We start from the raw sequence: 23,048 nt of genomic DNA on the forward strand, positions 1-23,048 counted from the left end.
GGGCGGGAGGCTTTGTGCCTGAGTTGTTCTCTGGGTCCTAGGGTCCACTCCGTTCAGTCGTCTCTGGGATCTGGAGCAAAGCCGAGGCTCTGGGGTCTTGGTTTGGAGTGTACCTCTTCGCACACCTCCGTCCCCCGCCCGGGCAGCTGGGGAGGGGTGCAGGGCAGCCCTGGCCCCCTGTTGTGTGAGTGTTAGGGCGGGAGAGGGGTGTGGGCTGCGAGGGAACATCAAAATAGTTTTCTGGGTTGCCAGGACAGGGCATGTGTAGGTCATTGTGACCTCGTTGCCCCCCCCCCACCCCCACATGCACATAGTGGCCAGGACCCTCTAGATAAGAGACCCAAGTTAGAATTCTCGCTGGGTAAACCTTGGCCACAGGCCTCTAGAATTCCTCCTCCTCATCTCCCCCTTCCTGCTTGAGAGGCGAGTGCTCCTGTAGGGGTAGGAGGAAGGGGTTTGCGACCCCTCCGTTCCAGCCTGGGGTGCAGACAGGCTACCGGGACACCCTCTACAAACTTCCGAATGGCAAAGGGTAGCTTTCGGGATTTCCTGCCCTTCGGGTGATGGGGACCACCTTCTTTCTCCATTCCTTCTCCTCCTCCCTCCTAAGGCCAGCAACACTGTACCAAGGTTTCAGACATTACGGAGTGCCTAAGATTCCCCAGGAGGAAAAGTGGTAAAATGCAGAATCCCGGGCCGCTCTCTGAGCTTCTGATTCACAAAGTTTGAGGGAGGGCCCAGAATCTGTGTTTTTACCAAGCCCCAGTGATTTTGATAATGACAGCTTTGAACAACACTAGCGAGCCTTAAGGACCTGGAAGAAAATGATCCTTTGCCCCTTCCTACCTATCCCCCTTCACGTTGGGGTGGAGAGGGGCCCCACTAAAACCACTGTGGTTGGTCTGCCCTACCCCCAATATTTAATGGGGGTGCGGTTATGTGGGTTGTGATAAACCGCAGCCAGAGGCTGGGATGGAAGGGTCGCAGAGGATTGAGCAAGGCCTGAGGGCAGCGGAAGGCTTTCGGCGAGGGACCGGCAGGGGAGGGGATTTATTTGGGTGTAGGGGAAGGGGTGGGCTCACAGACTCTGGCCCCGGAAATCCGATCCCTCTAGGACCCAGAGGTGCCAGTCCCCCAGCGGCGGCGGCGAGAAGGGCAGCCGCTCGGTCTCCGGCAGCCGCCGCTCGGGCACAGCGAGAGAAAGACCGGAGCTCGGGGCGCGGGGGGGAGGGAGGGAGGGAGGGAGGCGCGGCGGCGGAGCGGCCCCGGCCGGCGGAGCAGCCATGGGCGCCGGGGTGCCCGGCCCCCGGAGAGCCGAGGCCCCCGGCAGGGGTGGGGGACGCCCGGGCTGCCAGCCCCGCTGACACCGCCTCGGAGGATGTGAGCCGGCGCCGCCGCCGCTGCTGCTTGGACAGGGCGCGCCGTCCCACCGGCCTGGCCGCCGCTTTTCTATTTTAGGTGGGGGCGACCGTACCAGGCCGCTTGGGCTTTTTAAGAGGGTCTGACTGTCTTTGGCAGCTTGATTTGGGAAGGCTACCCACACAGGACGCCCGGGGATTTTTTCCTTTTTTTTTTTTTTTCCTTAAACAGGGTTAACTGTTTTTGGCAGCTTGGTTTTTGGGGGAGCCTAGAAAAGGCCTCTCAGGGTTTCTTTTCGGGGGGAGGGGGACAGTGGTCCCGACTTGGCCACCCGCCTGTTGGCGGGGGAGAACGGGGAGCAGGGGGATGCGAACCCGGCTCCCCCCACCATGATGAAGACAGAGCCGCGGGGGCCCGGGGGTCCCCTCCGGAGCGCCTCCCCGCACCGTAGCGCCTACGAGGCGGGCATCCAGGCGCTGAAGCCGCCCGACGCGCCCGGGCCGGACGAGGCACCTAAGGCAGCCCACCACAAGAAATATGGCTCCAACGTCCACCGCATCAAAAGTATGTTCCTGCAGATGGGCACGACGGCCGGGCCGCCGGGCGAGGCGGGCGGCGGCGCGGGCCCGACCGAGGCCCCGCGGGCGCCCGAGCGCGGCGTTCGCCTGTCGCTGCCGCGGGCCAGCAGCCTGAACGAGAACGTGGACCACAGCGCCCTGCTCAAGCTGGGCACCAGCGTGTCGGAGCGCGTGAGCCGCTTCGACTCTAAGCCCGCGCCCTCGGCGCAGCCGGCGCCGCCGCCGCATCCGCCCTCCCGGCTGCAGGAGACGCGGAAGCTGTTCGAACGGAGCGTCCCCGCGGCCGCGGGCGGCGACAAGGAGGCCGCGGCGCGGCGGCTGCTGAGGCAGGAGCGCGCCGGCCTGCAGGATCGGAAGCTGGACGTAGTGGTGCGCTTCAACGGCAGTACCGAGGCGCTGGACAAGCTGGACGCCGACGCTGTGTCGCCGACGGTCAGCCAGCTCAGCGCCGTCTTTGAGAAGGCCGACCTGAGGACCGGCCTCCACCGTGGGCCCGGGCCCCCCAGGGCCGCGGCCGCCGGGGCTCCGCAGGTCAACTCGAAGCTGGTCAGTAAGCGTTCCCGGGTGTTCCAGCCACCGCCGCCACCGCCCGCCCCGTCGGGGGATGCCCCGGCCGAGAAGGAGCGCGGCCCCGGAGGGCAGCAGCCCCCGCAACACCGAGTCGCCCCCGCCCGGCCGCCCCCCAAGCCCCGGGAGGTGCGCAAGATTAAGCCGGTGGAGGTGGAGGAGAGCGGGGAGTCGGAGGCCGAGGCGGCGCCCGGGGAAGTGATCCAGGCCGAGGTGACGGTCCATGCGGCCCTGGAGAATGGGAGCACCGTGGCAACCACAGCCAGCCCCGCGCCCGAGGAGCAGAAGGCCCAAGCGGCCCCCGACGAGGCGCCGGCGTCGGCGGCTGTGGCTGTGGCTGTGACAGATAAGGGGGTCGGCAATGGCCGGGCCCCAGACTTGGCCCCTGAGGAGGCGGATGAGTCCAAGAAGGAGGACTTCTCCGAAGCCGACTTGGTGGACGTGAGCGCTTACAGCGGGCTTGGGGAGGACTCTGGGGGCAGTGCCCTGGAGGAAGAGGACGAAGAGGACGAGGAGGATGGGGAGCCCCCCTACGAGCCCGAGTCGGGATGTGTGGAGATCCCGGGGCTCTCGGAGGAAGAGGACCCGGCCCCGAGCCGGAAGATCCATTTCAGCACGGCGCCCATCCAAGTGAGTGAGCGCCCCCAACCCCCGGCCACCCCTGCGCCGCCCCTGCCACGTGCGCGCCGACGCCCCCACCCGGCCGGCCTGGTTTGGCAGGCTGAGTCAGCCCCTGCCACCCAGCCCCCTTCCCAGAAGTTGCCACCCTGAGGGGGGCGTGGGGGAGTTCCAGCTGTTTGTCAGAGGGGGATGATTTCCAGGCCTGGGAAGGGGGTGGCCTGCCCCGACCTGCCCTCAGGTGCCCCACCCGTCCTGCCCTATGCGGGTGCTGAGACACCTGCTTTGCCTTTTCTCCCAGACCTTCCTTCCTCCAGGGGCTGGGGCTGGGGCTGCCAGGGGCAGAGGCTTGGCTGGTGGAAAGGCATACGTGTGTCCTCAGGAGAACCCTCCCCCCCCCCCCCCCCGCATTTGTCCTACCCTACTCTGGGCGCGAGGGGGCCGGGGGAGCTTGGAAACACTCCTTCGTTTCCCCCACAGACAGGAGCTGGATAGGGTGAGGGGGGCTGAACAGAGGCAGGAGAGAGAAGGAAGGGGAGCTGGGAACTTCCCAGAACGAATGAAGGGGCAGGACACTGCAGCCCTTCCTCCATCGTGCCTGTAGCCCCCACCCCAACTTTGCAGAAGTGAAAGGGGGAAGCAGGTCTGTCAGGGTGCACTGAACTGGGACCGTGTGACTGGGGGTGGGGGAAAGGCTTAGGCTGGGACTCAGTCACCTGGGGGTCAGTGCTATTTCAAGCTACCAAGGTCCAGTTCCACAGGGAGGGGCACTTTGTGTGACCTGCTAAAGGGACTAGGCCATCTCTAGGGTGTGAAAGAGGAGGAGGTGGGGAAGAGGATGGGGTGGGGAGTCCCATACAGGTCTGAGGGCACCCAGCAGTGGCTGGCATGCCTTTGGTCATGGCTTCTCAACAGGACAAACTCCCCTGGCCTTGGCTAAGGCAGGCCTTGAGTGTTCTTGCCACATTCCCTGGGTGTCCTGAAGGAGGGGTTGAGCTGCCTGCCCCTTTTGAGCTCCTGTTGGCTCCCAGCACCACTATTGGTGATTGGTTTGTGGGCTGTGCCAGTGCTTGGAGATCTTCAGAACAGCACCAAGGGGGAGGAGTGTGTGCAACATTCCCTGGGGAGAACTAAGAACCCCGGCCACCCCCACCCTGCGCTCTCCACTCTTGCCTGGCATACGCAGCCTAGAGGGCTCTTTCTCACTACTCAGGCTCTGCTTTGCCCAGCCTCAAGCCGGCCAGTGGGGGTATCCAAGCCCCTGGACTTTCCTCAGCCCCCTGCTGAGGCTTTATACCCCACCCAATGACACCTTCCACCCCCACATCTGTTTTCTTGTAGTTTCCATAACTACTTGTGGACACTAAAGAAAGCTCACCTGCTCTAGAGAATCAGCCTCAGTCCTTCTGTCACTCCCCACCCCACCCTCAGCAAGAGGCCTGGAAGGTTAAAAGTGGAAGGCCACTCCCCTCTCAGACCAGCCCCTTCCCTAGGCTGGGATCTGGAGTTCTTTCCCCCTCTGTCTCCTTCTTCCTCTAATCTGGGATCCTGGAGGGTTTGGGGGATTCCAGTGTTTCTTGGGACACTGAGGAAGTCAGGAAGCCCCCTCCCCACCCCCTCCCCCACAACCATTTCTTGACCCGTCTGATCTCCTCAGAGATGGAGTTTGATCTTTCAGTCCTGAGCCTCTGTCTATATCTGACACGTTATCCTGATTTTTTGGTAAAAAATAGCACATGATTTGGAGCAGTGCTTCCTGACTCCCAGGTGACACTGATGCTCGCCAGAGCATGAGAGCCCCTGGTATGTGATGGGGACTGAGTGTGCCTGACTTTTGACCTTACTGGGGGTTTCCTGCTCCCCATCCTGGGGCTGTGGCTCCCAGTTTTCCTTCTCCCTCCCCCGTCACCCTGCATTGATACTGAGTCCAGGGTCTGTGCCCCACAGATGACCCAATTATTGCCTTTATGGAGCTTCTGCTCAGGGCTGAGAGCCCAATTCTAGATTGTCACCTGGGGAGGTGGGATTAGGCTGAGAGCCCCCGATAGGCTGGGCGCATCATGGTGGGGTAATAGGGGCCCCTGATAGGCCGGGTACCCTGAGGAGGGATGAGTGATGGTCTGTGTCCCCTGAGCCTGAGGCCCTGGGTTCCTGCAGGGAGTAGGATTTGAAGGGTGAGCAGGATTTGATAGGCAGGCTGGAGAGTGTTTTGGAGGTCATGGCGTGTGTCTTTGTGTCTTTGTGTCTGTGTATGGTGGGGGATTTGGTTAGCCCAGGAGACTAGAAAGACTGAGAAATGAAGGGACCCTTTCAGCTGGAGCAGAGGACAAGGCTCGGGAAACTCAGATGTAAAAGTGGGCCAGAGCCAGTTAGCAGGTCCAGGCTCACAGAGGCCTGTCCCGGGCCTGGGGCACGTACGTGTCAGGGACAAAGTCACCAGGTGACCCAGCTGTCAGAACCCAGCGGGGTACAGTCTCATCCTGCCTTACCACTGGCTAGTCTGGGTGACCTTGGACAACAGACCTGGCATCTCTGGACTAGGAGCAAATGGGCAGTCCCTTTCTACAGGGGCTTTGGGGGCAGGCAGGCCAGAGACCACTGGCCACTGGCCACGTGTCAGGAGAGCTCATGGATTGACAATGAGCTTTAAGGGCCAGAGGCAGAGTTGCTCTGATGCTGTGAAATCGAGGGCATTGAGCTAAGTGACCACATAGGCCCTTCCCAGCCATGCTTCTAATCCCAGGGGAGGGTAGCGGGGAGGACAAACAGAGGCTGGGACACCGAGTGTTCCTGCTGACAGGGGTGCCCGTGGGCTTGCTCTTAGAGGAGAGGGGGCCCTGGGCAGGGGCCTGGAGGGCGACAATGCCCCACTAAGGAGCCTGGTGCCTCCATACGGCTCAGGCCCCAGCCATCTGATGGAGCTGCTCCCCACTCCTCACCCCCTTTTGGCTCCAACTGGTACCAGCCTGTCGCTGCAGGCAGTGAAGCACGAACACATCATGGTGCCCTAAATGGTGCTCATTAACCTCCCACGGGGGCACCCCTGCCTGGGCCCAGAATTAGGCACTCCCACAGTGCCCCTGCCTTACCCTCTCTAATTCAGGGGAGGATGGGAATTCCCCTTTTTGCTACATGAGATACAGGAACTGGGAGACAGCAGAGGGGTGGGGTACAGGGGGCAACCGTGGGGCCTGGGTCTGCTGTGGACAGTGTCGGGGAGGCTGCATCTCTCTGACCTCCTTGCTCTCCCCAGGGCCCTGGTCCTAGGACCTTTGTCTGGGCCACCTGGTGCATGGGGGGCTGGGGTAGGGGTGGGCATAGCCCAGGGAGATGGAGGCCTGGGCCTACAGGGAAGATTTTAGGGGCCTGGTGTTCTCCCTCGATTCTGCTGCCTGAAGGACACAGGCCGTGGAGGGCCTGCCCTTCTCCCTGAGGGTAGAGTTGCTCCTTCCTGCCCCCCTACCCTACCCCCAACATCTGACTTCAGGGCTGGGCCCCCGGATGCCTCTATGCCTCTTTCATCCCTGTCCCATGGCCCCTCTCCACGTCTAACACACACTCCATCTCTCTCCCCATCTGGCATCCTCAGCATCTTCTCCGTCCTTTATTCCTCCTCGTCTGCCCCTCTTCTCCTGCTCAGCCTGTTCCTTCCTCTCTCCTGCTGTTGGCTGCCGCTGCCTGTGTCTGTATGTCCTCCTCACTTCCATCAGGCTCTCTGGGCTCTCTTCTCTCACGTTCTCTCTGCCATGCTCTGCCGGTCTCTTTCTGGCCTGGGTGTTGGCTCCTGAGTCTCACCATTTCTCCAGGATTGCCCTATCTCTCTGTTTACACGGGCCATACTCTTGTTGGTCAGGGATCAGAAGAGAATAACAGTGTAGATCAGGCAAGGCTGGCTCCCTTTCTCTCTTGCCCCCGTCTCCGGAATTAGAAAGGCCTTCACTGAGGCCCAGAGGCAGCAGTGAGTGGCCCAGGATCACAGAGCTGGGGTCATCACGGGGCTGGGTGGGGTAGGCGGGGAGGAGGCTATGGGGCTGGTGGCTTGGCCTGCCCTCCCAGGCCTCTCTGAGAAGCCCCCCACACACAGGTGTTCAGCACCTACTCCAACGAGGACTATGATCGTCGCAACGAGGATGTGGACCCTATGGCGGCCTCTGCTGAGTATGAGCTGGAGAAGCGGGTGGAGAGGTTGGAGCTGTTCCCTGTGGAGCTGGAGAAAGGTGAGAGGCCAGGGGCCAGGCTGGTGGGCACAGATGGGGTTGACTCAGGCCTCCTCTCTGGCACCAGCTTCACCCTGTGCCCTTGGGGCTCTCACAGTGATTTATGGCTTCTACCTCTGGCATGGCCCTTTGACAATCTTCCCCTTCCCTTGTTAGTGCCCCACAGCCACACATGGTCTCCAGTCCAGCACAAGCACGCACCTGCCATCAACCCTGTCATGGAACATTCTTTGCTCACTCAGTTAACAAGCATCTTTGGAGTTCTGATGTGCCGTGTCCTGGGCTATGTCCTGGAGATACAATGATGGGCAAAAATAAGCATGTCTTCTGCCCTCAGGGAGACTGCTGGGGAAGGCAGACCCTGATTAAACAGTCCAGGATAACTACATCCTTACTCACTCTTACAGGTGCTGGGAGGGAAGGCAGGGCTGCTATAAAGACATTTAACGAGAGACCTGACCAGACTGGGTGTGGGCATTTCCCAGAAAGTAATTTTGAGTTGAGATCTAAAGAAGAGGAATTAGAAGGATATGTAGGCTAGAGGAGCAGAGAGACCTGTGTGGAGGAAGCTGCATTTAGCAGTGCCCCATAGAAGAAGTCGTGGGATTGTCTGGAGCCTGACAGCAAGGAGAAGAAAGGTGTGTAAACGAAACCTCCTGGACCATGTGAAGGACACTGTCTTTTTTCTAAGATTGACTGGAAGCCATTGGGAAGTGTGGCCGCTGCCCTATCCCCATCACGGCCATGTAGCCCACCATGGCCACCCATCTCCATCACAACCATGTAGCAGCCCACCACCCCATCACGGCCACCCCATCTGCATCATGACCACATAGCCCATCACCCCCATCACAGCCTCCCCATCTCAGTCATGACCACACAGCCCTACCACACCTATCAGAACCACCACCCCCTTACCCGTCACAGCCACAGAGCTTCCCACCCTCCCATCACAACCACTGCTACCCCTTTCCCATCATGGCCACTTCATCCCCATCACAACCACACAGCTCACCACCCCCATCATGGCCACACGGTCCACCAACTCCATCCCAATCCCACACCCTCAGCAGAAGGGTTTTCTAGAAAGATCACTCAGGCTATGTGTGGGGAGTGGGTAGAGGGCACAAGTAGATGGAGAGATATCACTGTGGCGTGGATGAGATGATGGCAGTGTGGGAAGTGGAGGGACTTGAGAGAGATTCAGAGGTAGAATCAACAGGGTCTGGTGGTTATTTGGCTCAGAGGTAGGGGCTGTGAGTGGGAGGGAGGAATCCAGGTGATGCCCAGGCCTGGCAGCTGTTGTGGGTGGTGATGCCATCCTCAGTGAGGAGCGGTAGACAAATCTATTTGTGGGGGAAGACTGAATTTGGATGTCAGAGGCCCATGAAATGGCCAGGCAGGGGCAGGTGTGTATAAGGGAGTAGGAGAGACAAAATCGGGAGGTCTTTGGTCATCGAAGCTGAGTATGGATGAGAGTGCATAGGCTGGGAAAAGAGAAAAAGGCTTAGGACTAAGGCCCTTCACAGCCACCACCACCCCATCCACATCACAGCCACACGGCCCACCACCCCCATCAACCACATAGCCCACCAGCCCCATCATGGCCACATAGCCCACCACCCCCATCATGGGTACCACCACCCCATCCCCATCATGGCCACACAGCCCACCACCCCCATCATGGCTACCACCACCCCATCCCCATCATGGCTACCACTACCCCATCCCCATCACAACCACACAGCCCACCACCCCCATCATGGCCACCACCACCCCATCCCCATCACAGCCACACAGCCCGCTGACTCCTTCCCAAACCCACACCCTCGCCTGTATATACAACAGTTTCTGGCCCCTGCCATCCTCATCAGACCCTGCTGCCCATCAGTTATTTCAGTGGGACAAAGGGCAGGGAGTGACTCAAGAGCCATCCTAGTTGACGTGGTAAAGGGAATGAACAGAACCTTGTCCCTTCCCCTGAGTGTGGGGGCTACTTCCTGCTGTAGGATTGTGCCCTGGAGTGAGGGGTGTGGGATGGAGGATCTCTCACTCCATCCTCTGCAAGCCCGAGTCTGGAGCTCTCCGACCACTGTCCCCCCACCCCCACTCCTGGTATCTGACCATCACTCTGCTCCACAGACTCTGAGGGCCTGGGCATCAGCATCATCGGCATGGGGGCTGGGGCCGACATGGGTCTGGAGAAGCTGGGCATCTTTGTCAAGACTGTGACCGAGGGCGGTGCGGCCCACCGGGATGGCAGGTACCACCTTCCGCTGCCTCGCCCCCTCCCTTTCCGACACCCTTCTCCTCCCCCCACCAGCTGTCATCTGTGGGCTGTGCCGCTGAACCTGGGGATGGGCCATCACCTAGGAGACTTCTGTGCATGGAGTTCAGATATTCATGGTGCACTACTATGTCAGGTGCTGTTCTAGCCCTGGGGATAGAGCAGTGAAGGAAAGATGGAAACCCCTGCCTTCATGCTTCTTGCACTTTAGAAGAGCGTGGATGATAGGACGGGTGTAAAGATGCCGTGTGGGGCTGTGGAGGCTGCATGCCTGGTGGAGAACAGCTGAGCATTCTTTTTTTCATTTAGCAAACATTCAGTCCCTGACTCAGTGTGCCGACACTAGGCCTGGGGAGTCAGCGGTGAGGGCCCTGCCCTGGGGGAAGCGTGCAGTGTAGTGAAGCAGACAGACATTAAACAAGGGGACACAGAAAACGGCGACATAGAGGAAAAGTGCAGGGCGTATAACAGGAGGACTTGGCCTATTTGGGCATCAGGGAAGGCTTCCTGGAGGCAGTGACCTTTGAACTGAGATGTGAAGTATGAGCAGGAGTGAGTTTGGCCACACTGGGGGCCGCTCCCATTTCCCTCCCTATATGGAGAGCAGTAGGTTCTAGGAGGGGAGCCAGAAGCAGGCAGGTATGACTGGAGCAGAAAGAGCAAGGAGATCCAGGTGTTCGATGTGGCTAGAAAAGCTCTGAGATGGGGCCGCTCTTGTGGGCGTGCCTGTGTGTGCATGTGTTTAGCACCTGTGGCCGGAAGAAGGTGAGTACTGTGAGTCAGAGCAGCAGGGAGGGCAAGCTGGAGTCCTATGCAGCCCAGTGACTTTCTGTTGGTTCTACTATGTGAATTGTGTATGTGTAGGGGGGAGGGTATGAAGAGACAAGGCTTTAGGGCATCCCCCAGGGTTGTTGTGAGTTGAAGGTTGACATCGGGGTACCTAGTGGTGGTACCATTCGAACCCAGACCCCCTGCACGTGACAGAGGTAAGCGAGTCTCTGTGAGGTCTGGACGGCTTTAGGGTCGTGTTTAGGTCGTGTTTGGGGTCATGTTGCAAGAGGTGGTGTTGCCTCATTTGGGGAGCTTCTGCCTGTTGTGGCCCAGGTAGCATGGGTGGCGGTAAGGAAAGGGAAAGGTGACAGACAGTCATGCCCTTCACTTACTCCCCACAGAGCCCTCGATTTGAACTTCCCAGAACCTTTCCCACTGTTGCCTGCTGGCGGTTTGGGGAGCGTGTGTACCTGTTATAACTTTGTGCACGTGACGTTGTGTTCTATGTGGGAATATGGGGCGTGTGGGGTGCCCTGTTTACAATAGGCCATTTCCTCCATTTCTCAGGGGAGCCCTTCAAGAAGTTTGGTGCTCCGAGGTAGGTGGGAGTGGAGGAAGGAAATGGTCAAGGGTACCCCCACCCTTCTTCAGCCTCCTCAGCTGGCCACACTGGGGGCTGCCCCCATTTCCCTCCCTATATGGAGAGCAAGGGCTTCAGGTATTATAGCTGGGGTATGAACCTATATATATATATTTTTTATGAACCTATATTAGGGTGAGGTGACCCCATGAGACACCGCATGTGAACATGAGAGCGTGCGTGGCACGCACCTCAGGAATTTGGGAGCATGTGTGTGGACTCAGGTCTTTGTGGAAATGTATGTGTATGAGGGCTGTGTGTCATGGGTGTGCATGGGCAGAGATGAGCTCTGTGGCTGTCATACTGCTCTGTTGGATGTGATGGAGGAGGGCACAAGGTAACTGTGACAGGAAGTGTACCTGCCACCACTCCTGGTCTAGGATGCCTGTGTCCACTTCCCTTGCCTGGGTCTCACTGCCCACACAGGTGTGCTCTGGCCTCATGCATTTTATGTAGATGGACAAAGCACTACCCTCTGGGAACCATGCCTCATGTTTCTGATGGGAGGGGTGCTACCTCTAGCCCAGCACCACAGTTTCCCCTGTGACCTCTTAATCACTGTTACCTCCCTTAGGATCCAGGTGAATGATCTCCTGGTGGAGGTGGATGGAACAAGTCTGGTAGGAGTGACTCAGAGCTTTGCAGCCTCTGTGCTCCGGAACACCAAGGGCCGAGTGCGGTGAGGCTGGAGGCGGGTGGGGAGAGGGAGCAAGCAGGAGGCTCAGCCCCCAGGGACCATTCGGGCCACCTGCCCACATCCAGTCAAGGTTCTGGGTGACCCAACTCATGGAGAGGAGGTTCCGCTGACTCCTTACCTGAAGGAATTGCCGCCCCATGATCCTTTGCCCCAGGCCTGCCTTTCCATCCAAGTGGTTTCCCACCACTGCTGGCCACTAGCCCTGTAGCATCAAGGCAGGCCCGATATCTACCGCCCCCTCTAAACAGCCCACTTGGGCTATTCTGTGTATGATGAAAATGTTTCTCTTTTCCTCCTACCCGTCCCTGGCTCATTTGGTGAAGAACTGAGATATGCAGGGAGATTGCCATCCACATTGGGGGGTCCCTTCACCCAGAACTTCATCCCTCCCTCCTCACCAACCCTGCGAAGTCCTGGACTCTTTCCTCCCTAGGCCTGCAAACTGAGAGAGGTGGATTAGAAGCTCCCAGTGTCTGTTCCCTCTCTCCCATAACATTCAGGGATCACCCCCTGCCCCCTCCAAGAGGGGCAGTGCCCCCAGGAAAGGGTGGTGAAGAGAAACAGGATGTGGGTGGCCACGGGGAGGAGGGGCTGGTGCCTGGAAGCTCTACTGTTGCCTCTGCATCCTAATCTTCAGTCACCATCATCCTGCCCCTTCCTGAAGCTCAGAGGCTTGGAACTTACCCAAGACACACCGCCACAGCCCAACCCTGCTGAGATGGGTCATCTCCACCATTCCCTTGCGTGGTGGGGGAACGAGCTCCCCATACTGGATGCTCCTGAATTATGTCCTCCACAGCCCAACCTGAAGTTTAGCTGACATCCTCTTTCCCTGAAACTGGCCAGGAGGGCTGGTGGGCCTGCCTCCCTTCCCTGGGAAGGAAACCCAGTATGGGGCCCTGGCTCCCCCATTCATTATTAACACTCTGCAGCCTCTGGACTCAGCCCTCTCATTTCACCTCCCCTGGGAGGGCCTGGGTTTGGGGGAGCAGCAACCGGGAGGGTAGTGGCACTACCCAGCTGAGGGCAGGAGGCGGGGGATGACTCTGGTGCCCTTGCAGGTTTATGATTGGCCGGGAGCGGCCGGGAGAGCAGAGTGAAGTGGCACAGCTAATTCAACAGACCCTGGAACAGGAGCGATGGCAGCGGGAGATAATGGAGCAGAGATACGCCCAGTATGGGGAGGATGACGAGGAGGTAGGGGCTCTGGGCCTGGCTGGACGTATGATTGCCCCCTGGTGGCTAGATGAGGCATTGCAGTCACCTTCTGCCAGTCTCTCAGACAGTGTGTTGTTGTTTGTTAGGTGCCTTCTGGAGTCAGTTCTGACTCATAGTGACCCTGTGTACAACAGAGCAAAACACTGCCCGATCCTGTGCCATCCTCACAATCATTGCTACATTCGAGCCTATTGTTGCGGCCACTGTATCAATCCATCTCGTTGAGGGTCATCCTCTTTCACTGATGTCCTTCTCCAGGGACTGGTCCCTCCTGATAACATGTCCAAAGTACGTGAGACAAAGTCTCACCAACCTCGCTTCTAAGGAACATTCTAGCTGTACTTCTTTCAAGACAGATTTGTTTATTTTGGCAGTCCATGATATAGTCAATATTCTTTGCCAGCATCATAATTCAAGGGCATCAGTTCTTTTTTGGGTCTTCCTTATTCTTTGTCCAGCCTTCACATGCATATGAGGCAACTAAAAACACCATGGCTTGAATCAGGTGCACCTTAGTCCTCAAGGTGACAACTTTGCTTTTTAACACTTTAAAGAAGTCTTTTGCAGCAGATTTGTCGAACGTAATACGTTGTTTGATTTCTTGACTGCTGCTTCCGTGGGCTTTGATTGTGGACCCAAGTAAAATTAAATCCTTGACGACTTCAATATTATCTCCATTTATCATGATTTTGGTTATTGGTTCAATTGTGAGGATTTTTGTTTTCTTCATGAGGTATAATCCATACTGAAGGCTGTAGTCTTTGATCTTCATCAGTAAGTGCTTCAAGTAAGTCCTCTTCGCTGTTAGCAAATGAAGGCAGTATAAAGAAACCCAAAGCGCCTTTCCCTTACCTGAGGGAACCCCCAGTGTGAGGGAGGAGATGCAGACCCTTCCCTCAAAGAAGCTCTAGTCTGTTGGAGGAGTCACATTGTCTTTTTCTGAGAACCTCACTGGTCCTACAAGGAGAATACAGTTCCCTCAAAATGTCCCTACTCTGAGGGGGAAAGCACAGCTCTGGACCTCAGGGAACCTAATCTGAGGAGACAGCAGCTCCAGACCTCAGAGGAGCCCTAGTGTGAGGGGAGAAGTGAAGGCTGTTTCTTCAGGGTTCCCCAGTCCTGTGTGGAAAACTACTCCTGCCTTCAGGGAACTCCCCAGGCTCTTGGGGGAAGAATCAAACCATGGCTGTGGTGGAGGCCCTAGGCCCATGGGGGAGGCACGAACCGCACCCCTGGGTAGCTCCTGGTCTGACGAGGGCAGACTGCTGCTGGTCTAAGGCCTGGTCATGAGGGTGGGAGGAGGCCAGCGTGGGCCAGGCCCATAGCCTTCTGTCTTCCTTCACAGACGGGAGAGTATGCCACTGATGAGGATGAGGAGCTGAGCCCCACATTCCCAGGTGGCGAGATGGCCATTGAGGTGTTCGAGCTAGCAGAGAACGAAGATGCACTGTCACCTGTGGACATGGAGCCTGAGAAGCTGGTGCACAAGTTCAAGGAGGTGGGATGAGGGGGCTTCCTGGGAGGTAGAGGGCGAGAGCAGACCAGCCTCTTGTCCCACCCTACTGTTTATACCAGCCGGAGCTGAGCACCTGCCCTTCTGTCCTCATAGCTCCAGATCAAGCATGCTGTAACTGAGGCAGAGATCCAGCAGCTGAAAAGAAAGGTGAGGGTGTGTGTGTGTGTTGGGGAATGGGGTCTGAGGGCTGAGGATAGGACCCCCCGATGCCTCACACCTGCACACACTGGTAGTCTTACACCACCCATTGGCATATACTGAACAGGCCACTCTGAGGCAACGGAATGCAGGGTTAGGAGCTCAAGCTCCGGACCCATCTGCTCTGCCACTCACTGGCTGCTCTGGGCCTCAGTCTCCTCATCTGTAAAATGGGGTAGTAATAGTACCAACACCAGAGGATGGTTGTAAGGATGAAATGAGGTGGTACACGTAAAGTACTTAGCACAGTGAGCTATTAGCTATACTGCTGAAGTCACAGTGAGTCACACTCTAGATGTCTACATGTTCATACAGCCCCACAGATGTTCTCTATGTACAGGCCCAACCATAAATACCAGCTAGCCAGAGATGCACATGCTGGCACATGTTAGCCTGGATCCCAGCACACAGTATACACACTCACCCAGAACCTACTCCTCTCCAAAGGTGTAATCATGTGACATGACACACAGGTGCATCAACCTGGACCCTGGACCCCCTCTGCAACAAGTCTGCTGTGAGACACACAGGCATGACCATCGTTCAGACTGCCTGGTCTCAGGAAGAGTGTCACAGGACATGCACATTGTCACCCGGGCAAGCAACACAGATGTGCTCACATTGACACCACCAGGTGGTGATATACATGTGACTTACATAAACACACATATATGCCATGCACAGACACCCACACAAGGTTATTAGGTGCCAGCAGGCTCACAGGCATGTAGATATACAGACTTCATGTTAAAAATTTGAATTGGACCTCCGCTGGGGTCTGGACACTGGACACGGGGCTTCCAGAGTGGTGGGGAGTGACAGGCTGAGAGTACACAGGACCATCCGGATACAGTGCCCCCAGGTGCATGCGAGTGTACGTGCCGCATGTAGGTATACACCCACCATACATGTACAGAGAGGAGAGTGAGGCTGAGCTTTGGAAGGAGAGCAGGTTAGACAACTGAGGCAGAAGGAAGGGTGTTCCTGGCAGGAATTCGAGCTTGAGCTTGGAGGCTAGATTTGAGGCAGTGAGGAGGCCTGCCAAACTGTGGCAGACATTTCTGTAGGGGAGACATGGAAGGCAGGGCTGGACTGCCGGGGGCTGTGGATTGAAGGGTCCTCACTGTTTCTGAGGACGCTGGCCTTGGCCCTGCGGACAGAGTGGGCTGTGCGGTCATATGGGAGTTTTTAGAAGGTCACTGTTTGGGAAGCAGAGAGGGCATGAGGGTGGGCAAGACTTGGAGGGTGGGCAAGCCAGTTAGAGGCCCGGGCAGTGTCCTGGCAGGGGTGGCCCTGGACGGCCCAGACAGGGCATGTTGGAGCTGCATTTCAGAGGTCATCTTGACAGGCTGCGTTCTTGGGTGTATGCAGAGCATGAAAGGGAGGGGCAAGTCCGAGGTTATTTCATGCCATCAATCTGTAAATATCTGCTGGGAACCTTCTAGGTGCCTTACACTGGTCCAGGTACTGTGATGGGCAAAAGCAGACTTCTTCCCTGCCCTCGTGCAGTTTACAGTCTGTGCACACCAGTGGCTGTGTTGTTACAAACGGGGACGGGGCTTTGTAGAGAGGACAGGGTTACTGAGCTCCTAGAGCCAAGAAGGAACCCAATGCAGCCAGGGTGGGGGCAGGGCTGTGCTGGGGAGGATCTGAGCAGAAAGCTGAAGGATGAGCTAGTGGGCAATGACTAGGCAAGGGACACAGTAGATGGGGTGTTCCGGGCAGGGAACAGCATGTTTAAAGGCCCTGTGGCAAATCTGAAGGTCTGTAGGAAGGCCTTTGTGGCTGGGGTATGGACAGCAAGGGGTTTTGCAGCAAACAAATCTGGAAGGGCAGGCAGGGGCTCGAGGCTGAGTGCTGCTGGGGTGGCTATGAGATGGTGGTGATGCCTTTTAACAGAGGTGAGCAAGTCAGGAAAGGAAGCTTAGGTTTGTGGGGGCGGGGGGGTCCAGTTTGGGGCATGGTGCCTATGAGGAGCTAGAGGACAAGGCTGGAGCGGGAGTGAGGTTGGGCTGCAGCTCAGGATTTGTTCAGGGTGCACAGAGGTGGTGTAGGAGGTAGGATCCCACCCCAGGGCAGTGAGTACAGAGAACAGAGGACCCAGGACTGCATTGTTGGGGTAGGAAACACTGCACTGGGGTGCCTGGGAACTGGGAGAAGAACCAGGATTGTTCAGGAAGCCACAGGAGCCAGGACTGGTCAGAGAGGGGACAGAGAGCAGTGGTGACCCTCAGCTGCCTATTCTTTCTACCATCTGACTGTAGCCCTTGTGAGCTTGGCAAGATGGGTATCACTCCCATTTTACAGATGAGAGGATTGAGGTTTAAGACAGCTTGCCTTGCCCCAAGTCACAGAGCTAGTCACGGGCTTCTTGCCTCCCTGGGAGTGGGGTGCAGTGTCAGTGACCCTAGCTTGGAGTTCTGAGCCTGAGGTCCCATCTCTTCCCTCTCTGGGCCTCAGTCCTCAGGCTCAGCCATGGAGAGTTAGTAGTTGGGGTGCTCTATATCCATGGGAATCCCCCAGACCCTGGCCCCAGTGCCATGATAAGGGGTGTCCCTTGGCTTCCTTTGGCCCCCACCAACCCAGGGCTGCTCCTTCCTCTCTCAGCTGCAGAGCCTCGAGCAGGAGAAGGGGCGGTGGCGGGTGGAGAAGGCCCAGCTGGAGCAGAGCGTGGAGGAGAACAAGGAGCGCATGGAGAAGCTGGAGGGCTACTGGGGGGAGGCCCAGAGCCTGTGCCAGGCTGTGGATGAGCACCTGCGGGAGACCCAGGCCCAGTACCAGGCCCTGGAGCGCAAGTACAGCAAGGCCAAGCGCCTCATCAAGGACTACCAGCAGAAGTACGTGGCCATGGGGTGGGGTGGGGGCCTGGGGGCCTAGGGAGGATTGAAAGGCCTTTGGTGGCAGCCCCTCCCCACCCCTAACCAAATAGGGAGGCAAGGAGCAAGGAAGCTGGAAGACGCCATGGTGGGGGTACCTGGGCCTGGAATGACTTGGGCACCAGAGCCAGCAAAGGGCCCGGTCCCAGCAGCTTTGGGGAGACCTGGAGCCTCCCAACCCGAGACTAAAGAAAGGGACAGAGCTGCCCAGGTGGAAGCTGAGGGCAGGGCCAAGGACCTGGAGAATCCCAGGACAGAGGCCAGACACCCTACCCACTGTCTGTCTCCAGGGAGATCGAGTTCCTGAAAAAGGAGACCGCCCAGCGTCGGGTTTTGGAGGAGTCAGAGCTGGCTAGGAAGGAGGAGATGGACAAGCTCCTGGACAAGGTAGGCCAGGGGTCCCCTGGGGGCAGGGCCCTATGGAAGGAGCAGCAGGTAAGCCCCATCTAGCACCCACCTTGTGGGTCCTAGAGGGAGAGGGGAGGAGCCATGCTGCTGGCTTAGAGCTCAGGGTCATGTCACCACCAGGGGGGCAGAAGGGGTAGACCCTGTGTCCAGCCCAGGGCTGAGTCCCTTCCTCTCTTGTTTTCCAGATCTCAGAACTGGAAGGAAACCTGCAAACACTGAGGAACTCCAATTCTACTTAACAGGAACATTCCCTGACTGGACAATAATCAAGCCTTTCCCATTGTCCTCCCTCCCCTGTCCTCAATACTCTCCCCTGCCCTCTACCAGCCTGGGGACAGGTGCCCCAACTTCCCCACCCCTCCACCCACCTCCCCCCAGCTTCAGGGACCAGAGGGCTCACACCACAGGCCCCCTTAAGGTGGTTTGGGCAGACAGAGGTGGCTGAAAGCGTGGCCTCCTTCCTGCCCCATGGGGCTGAGACACAGAGGCTGTGGGATGCCAGGGGCCGGCCTGGGTGGTGGATAGACACAAAGACCTGCAGACCAAACTGCCAGACTTTACAACCTCCAGCCTTTGTCTCTGGACTGGCATGGGGCTGGGGGCTCTCCCAGCATCTCAACAACTGGAGGCTGCTCCCTGCCCACTGGGCCTCTTGAGACTCTACCTTCTTGGCCGTCCCCCTCCCTGCCATCGTTGTGCTGTCTCTATTGCATTCTGACTCTCCTGCTTGGGGGGGTTGCCTCAACACCTGCTGCTGTCTTTGTCCCCCTCCCGGGAGGGGTGGAGTCCACCCCAGAGCCCAGAGGCTGGTTCTGGCCCTGCACTGATTTCTCACTTACTCTTTGGGAAAAGGGGAGTGAGAGTAGGAAAAAGGGAGAGTCCAGGACACCTGGTCCCCAGCTCCCCCTCTCCTGGGGCTGCAGCTCCCGGTTTCTCCTTGTGCCTCCCCTCGCCCAGGTGCCAAATAGCCATAACCTCCTCCTGAAACTGTTCTGTGGCCTCTCTGAGGTCCAGGTTCCCTGGCCAGGTCTGGGAATGCCAGGGAGGAGCGGGGGTCAGTGTAGGGGGCCTGGCTGCAGAGACCCTGGTCTTAGGCAAGCAGAACATTTCTCCCCTGAGAGCCAGGCCCTGCCTTGCCAAGAGAGTCACCTGGAAGCCTTGTACTAACATGGCAGGGATTCAGCCTCACCCACGCCCATCCCACCGTTTGCCAGTGTTTGACTGAAGGGCAAAATTTTACTACTCGTCTTTTTGGAGACCAGGGCTGTCCTTGGCAGCCTGCTTTCTAAGTGAAATCGACTCCGTTTCCCCACTTGAACCCCAAATTGGGGCTTGGACCAAGGGAGGTGAGACCCCCCCCCCAGGTCCCCTCCCCTTTCAGAATCCATCTCTCGTTTGCCCCATCCTCCGGCCCCTAGCCTGGGTTTTTGTTCATTTTTTTAAAAGCAGACAACCCCATCTGATCTGTTTTGACTTCCCCTGTCCCCTGTAAATAGACCATGCCATCGATCAGTATTTCTTGGGCTTCCCCCGCGCCTTCTTGCCCCAGACGTGCTCCCCACTCCTGAAGAGCTGGCTGTCTCAGTGCAGGCCCGGCCCCTGCACTTCACCTCTTTCATCCCGGCAGATGGGGGGCGGAGCCAGGAGGGCGGGGCCGCGGGCGCTTCCGGTCTCGGGGGCCAGCGGCTGCCCATGCCCCGCCTTTCGAGGGGCCGTGTCACTGTATATAATATATATATATATGTATGTATTGTTCCCTGGTTTTGTACGGACCATGCCCTCTGTCAGGTCGTCCCCATAAAAGCAGCCCCCAGAGTCCCAGTGCCTGGTCTCCTGATTCGCTGAAGGGGGGAAGGGTCAGGGATGCCAGACCGTGCCCCGCGGTCTCCCTTGCACCAGTGCTGTTTCTAGCCCTAAGCATCTTTCTACACAGTTCCTCTGTTCCCGGTTCCAGCAAATTCCCTCTGCCACCATTCCCCCCTTTATCACCCATGCTTCTTATGTAGTTTTGGGGATGTAGGGCTGGGGCTTCTAGAGTTTCGCCTGCCTATCGCATTCCCCTTTTTCTCTTTTTTTGGGCCTCTGAAGGAATTCACAGGATGGGTTGGATATATTAAGGTGAATCCTAAGTCCAGTAAAGTGATGGAGATACCCAGCCCCTACTTAATGAAGCACCGTGTATGAGGTACCTGAAGGATCACAGGTTTCCTGGAGGTGGCAGCTAGGGGTGGAAAGTGGCATGGGGGACAGTGTTGTCTCCGGGGTCCTTGAGAGAATCTCTTCTGTTTGCCCCTCTCCGTGGACCTGAGGGTCCTTTAACAGTCCTGATCCCCTGTTTTATGCTAGCAGGTCTGGTTGCTGACTTATTGCCTCTAATACTAATAGGTCTGGGAGTCCAGATGCCAGGGTGTTAGGGAATAGGCTTTGGTGAAGTGCCAGAAAGAGGTGAGAGCTAGTGGGGGTTTTGGCCAGTCCCAGAACCACCTTTCCTTGCCCTGGGTGCTGTGTATTTGTGAGAGAAAACAAGCTTGAAGGCACTTAGGTTCAGTAGACTTGTCCCCAGGGAAACTCTTCGCCTTCCCCTCTCTTTGCCGTAAAGAACGCAAGTTCCAACATCAGGGTCCTTAAAAGTCATCTTGATGAATCCCTGACAGTATCCAAGATGAGTGGCTTCTGTCAGAATTGCCACTGATAGCTCACTGTCTCCTGAGGCAGCCACTCCCTTTGGGGTGGTTTTGTTACACAAGTCTAATGTTGAGCCAAATTCTGGCTCCCTGTAACTTCCACCCAAAAATCCTAGTTCTACACCTCAGGGCTATGTATAAGACCATTCCAGTTCTGCCACCCTACTGAGGGTCTTCCAGAATCCTGGGAATGGTGATCATACCTCTCAAGGCATCTTCTTCAAGTGGATCATCCTTGGAACACTCTGGGAGCCCTGGGAATGCTGAAGACAGACCAGGTGGCTGAATCCCAAGATCTGAGACTACCAAACCACAAGGTCACAGGTCATGGCTACAGAATTAGGTCATTGAACTCCAGGACCAAAGATGAAGAGTTGTCAGTCCTGTTTCAGAAACCCAGCCAAGAAGTCTAAGACATGAATTTGCTGGACCCTCCTGGATAAGAAGACATGGGGATTGTGTTGACAGCTTCTGCTGGTCTGACTGAAGCTAAGCATCCAGGGTGGGGCCCTGCTGACCCCATCTGTCCACTGCTGGTCTGACTGAAGCTAAGCATCCAGGGTGGGGCCCTGCTGACCCCATCTGTCCTGTCTATTAGGTAAAGAGCCTGAATAGGAAATCTGTTGTGGGTACATTGTATGTCCCAAAAGATAGGCCAAGGAGGATCCTATGTTTAAGTCTGAGTGTGTTGTGTGGCTGGGGGGTGCTTTGTGCGGCTTTGCTGTGAGTTTTTCAGGCCTGAGATATGACTCCCTGTGATATAGGTCCAGTCGGGGGCTGTGTCGGTGGCTTTGGGCAGTGCTAGTGTCACTGTGCAGCCTTGTCACCTGCCTAGCTCTTGGGAGCAAGTTGCCACCCCAACACTTACCGTGGGGGAGGGGAATCAGATGAAGAGAGTTTCCTTAACTTCCAGGTGATTAGGTGTCACTAGGAACAGGGGTCCTCCCAAATCCTATAGTCTAGCAGAACCCTCCCACAGACACAGCCTGCCAGCACTAACCCTACCCTACATCTCCCCAATCCCTTGGAATCTATAGGGGCTTTATAACCAATCCCTGCACTCTAGCCCATTATCCAGATCTCATCAGATGCCTGTATACCATATCCTCATGCACAGTGATAAATCCTTAAAGACCCCAGACACAGCTCCCACAGCCCATCACCCAGGGACGCTACCCCTCCCCAGATCGCCACAATCCAGCCAGCACCCTATAGCTGCCAAAAGATTCTGAGGACACCCAGAAACCTCAAAACTCCCACAGATGTCCTTGGATACCCTCAGCCCCCAAAGGGTATTAATTTTGTCCTCATCCACAGCCTTGGTTGCACAATGGTTAAGCACTCAGATGCTAAATGAAAGTCGGAGGTTTAAAATCCACCAGCAGCTCCGCAGGAGAAAAGACCTGGCAATCTGCTCCTGTAAAGATTACAGCCTAAAACCCTATGGAGCAGTTCTAATCCGTCCTTTAGGGTCTCTATGAGTTGGAATTGACTCGATGGCACACAACATCCATAAGGCCATCCTGGCTCAAGATGCCACCTCCCATAGCCTCTCAGAGGCATCAACTGCAGAAACTTCCATGGGTTCTCAGGGATCCTCTATCCCTAGACTCCACTCCTCTCCCCTGAGCTCTGGACCCCCTTAACCAACTTCACCACTTGCTCTTCAACAAGCCACTTCACTCTTCCAGATCTCCATTTTCCGTGCTTAAAATAGGGGTAATAGAAACACCTGTCTCACAGGTTTATTGTGAGGATGGCATTAAATAATCCAAGAAAAGTGCTTAGTACAGAGCCTGGCACATCCTAAACCCTCACCTTATGGTACCTAGTTGTTGATGATTACCTTAGCTCCCCTGGCTGGCTAGCCACTACCTCCTGCTCACCAGGTCCAAGTCTGATCTCATCCACCTCCACCTCCAACCTACTCCACCTCCAGGGTTCTCTCCTTCAGGCCAAGACAGGCAATCATGCCTAGTCAGTCCCCAGGTCCTGTCTCCTCTCCTCCTTCTACAATCTGAGTAGTTCTCAGCCTGATCTTTAATCTTTATGCTGACTACCATCATCTCTCAACAGTCTCACGAGGGGCCTCCCTACTTTCAGGTGGCACTCTCCAGTCCCTTCTCCACAGAGCAGCCCAGGGGTTCTTCCTAAAATGCAAATTTGTTCCCCTCTCTCTTTTTTTTTTTTTTTTTTTTTAATGGCTTTTAGGATAAAGTGCAAGCCCTGCCGGCGCCCACCTCCCCAGCCTCACGTCACCTTCCCCTCCTCCCCACGCATATCAAGCCCCATCGGCACCCTCTACCTACCCAGACCTGTAGGAGAAGCCAATACCTCACCTCCAGGAATCCTCCCCGACCACCCTCCACCCCAGGCCCGGCCAGGCGCCCTCCAGTGGGCTCTCCCGGCGGGAG

General features: G+C 57.0%; 1 protein-coding gene across 1 annotated transcript; it reads left to right on the top strand.

Annotated features, from left to right (window-relative positions):
• Window positions 1-1,254: 1,254 nt before the first annotated feature.
• PPP1R9B (protein phosphatase 1 regulatory subunit 9B) lies at window positions 1,255-19,765 on the top strand. The gene is made up of 10 exons (XM_049859426.1): window positions 1,255-3,134; window positions 7,207-7,339; window positions 9,482-9,602; window positions 11,612-11,716; window positions 12,796-12,931; window positions 14,298-14,450; window positions 14,562-14,615; window positions 17,274-17,503; window positions 17,833-17,929; window positions 18,136-19,765. The coding sequence occupies exons 1-10, from the start codon at window positions 1,749-1,751 to the stop codon at window positions 18,187-18,189; spliced, it is 2,469 nt and encodes an 822-aa protein (XP_049715383.1). The 5' UTR covers window positions 1,255-1,748; the 3' UTR covers window positions 18,190-19,765.
• The last annotated feature ends 3,283 nt before the right edge of the window (window positions 19,766-23,048 follow it).

Source organism: Elephas maximus, chromosome 19 (genome assembly GCF_024166365.1).
Source record: "Elephas maximus indicus isolate mEleMax1 chromosome 19, mEleMax1 primary haplotype, whole genome shotgun sequence".
NCBI classification, from domain to species: domain Eukaryota; kingdom Metazoa; phylum Chordata; class Mammalia; order Proboscidea; family Elephantidae; genus Elephas; species Elephas maximus.

Coding starts and splice junctions, on each gene's coding strand:
- PPP1R9B (XM_049859426.1), top strand. CDS start 1,749: ATGATGAAGACAGAGCCGCGGGGGCCCGGGGGTCCCCTCCGGAGCGCC. Junction 11,717..12,795: donor AACACCAAGGGCCGAGTGCG/GTGAGGCTGGAG, acceptor GTGCCCTTGCAG/GTTTATGATTGGCCGGGAGC. Junction 14,451..14,561: donor TGGTGCACAAGTTCAAGGAG/GTGGGATGAGGG, acceptor CTGTCCTCATAG/CTCCAGATCAAGCATGCTGT.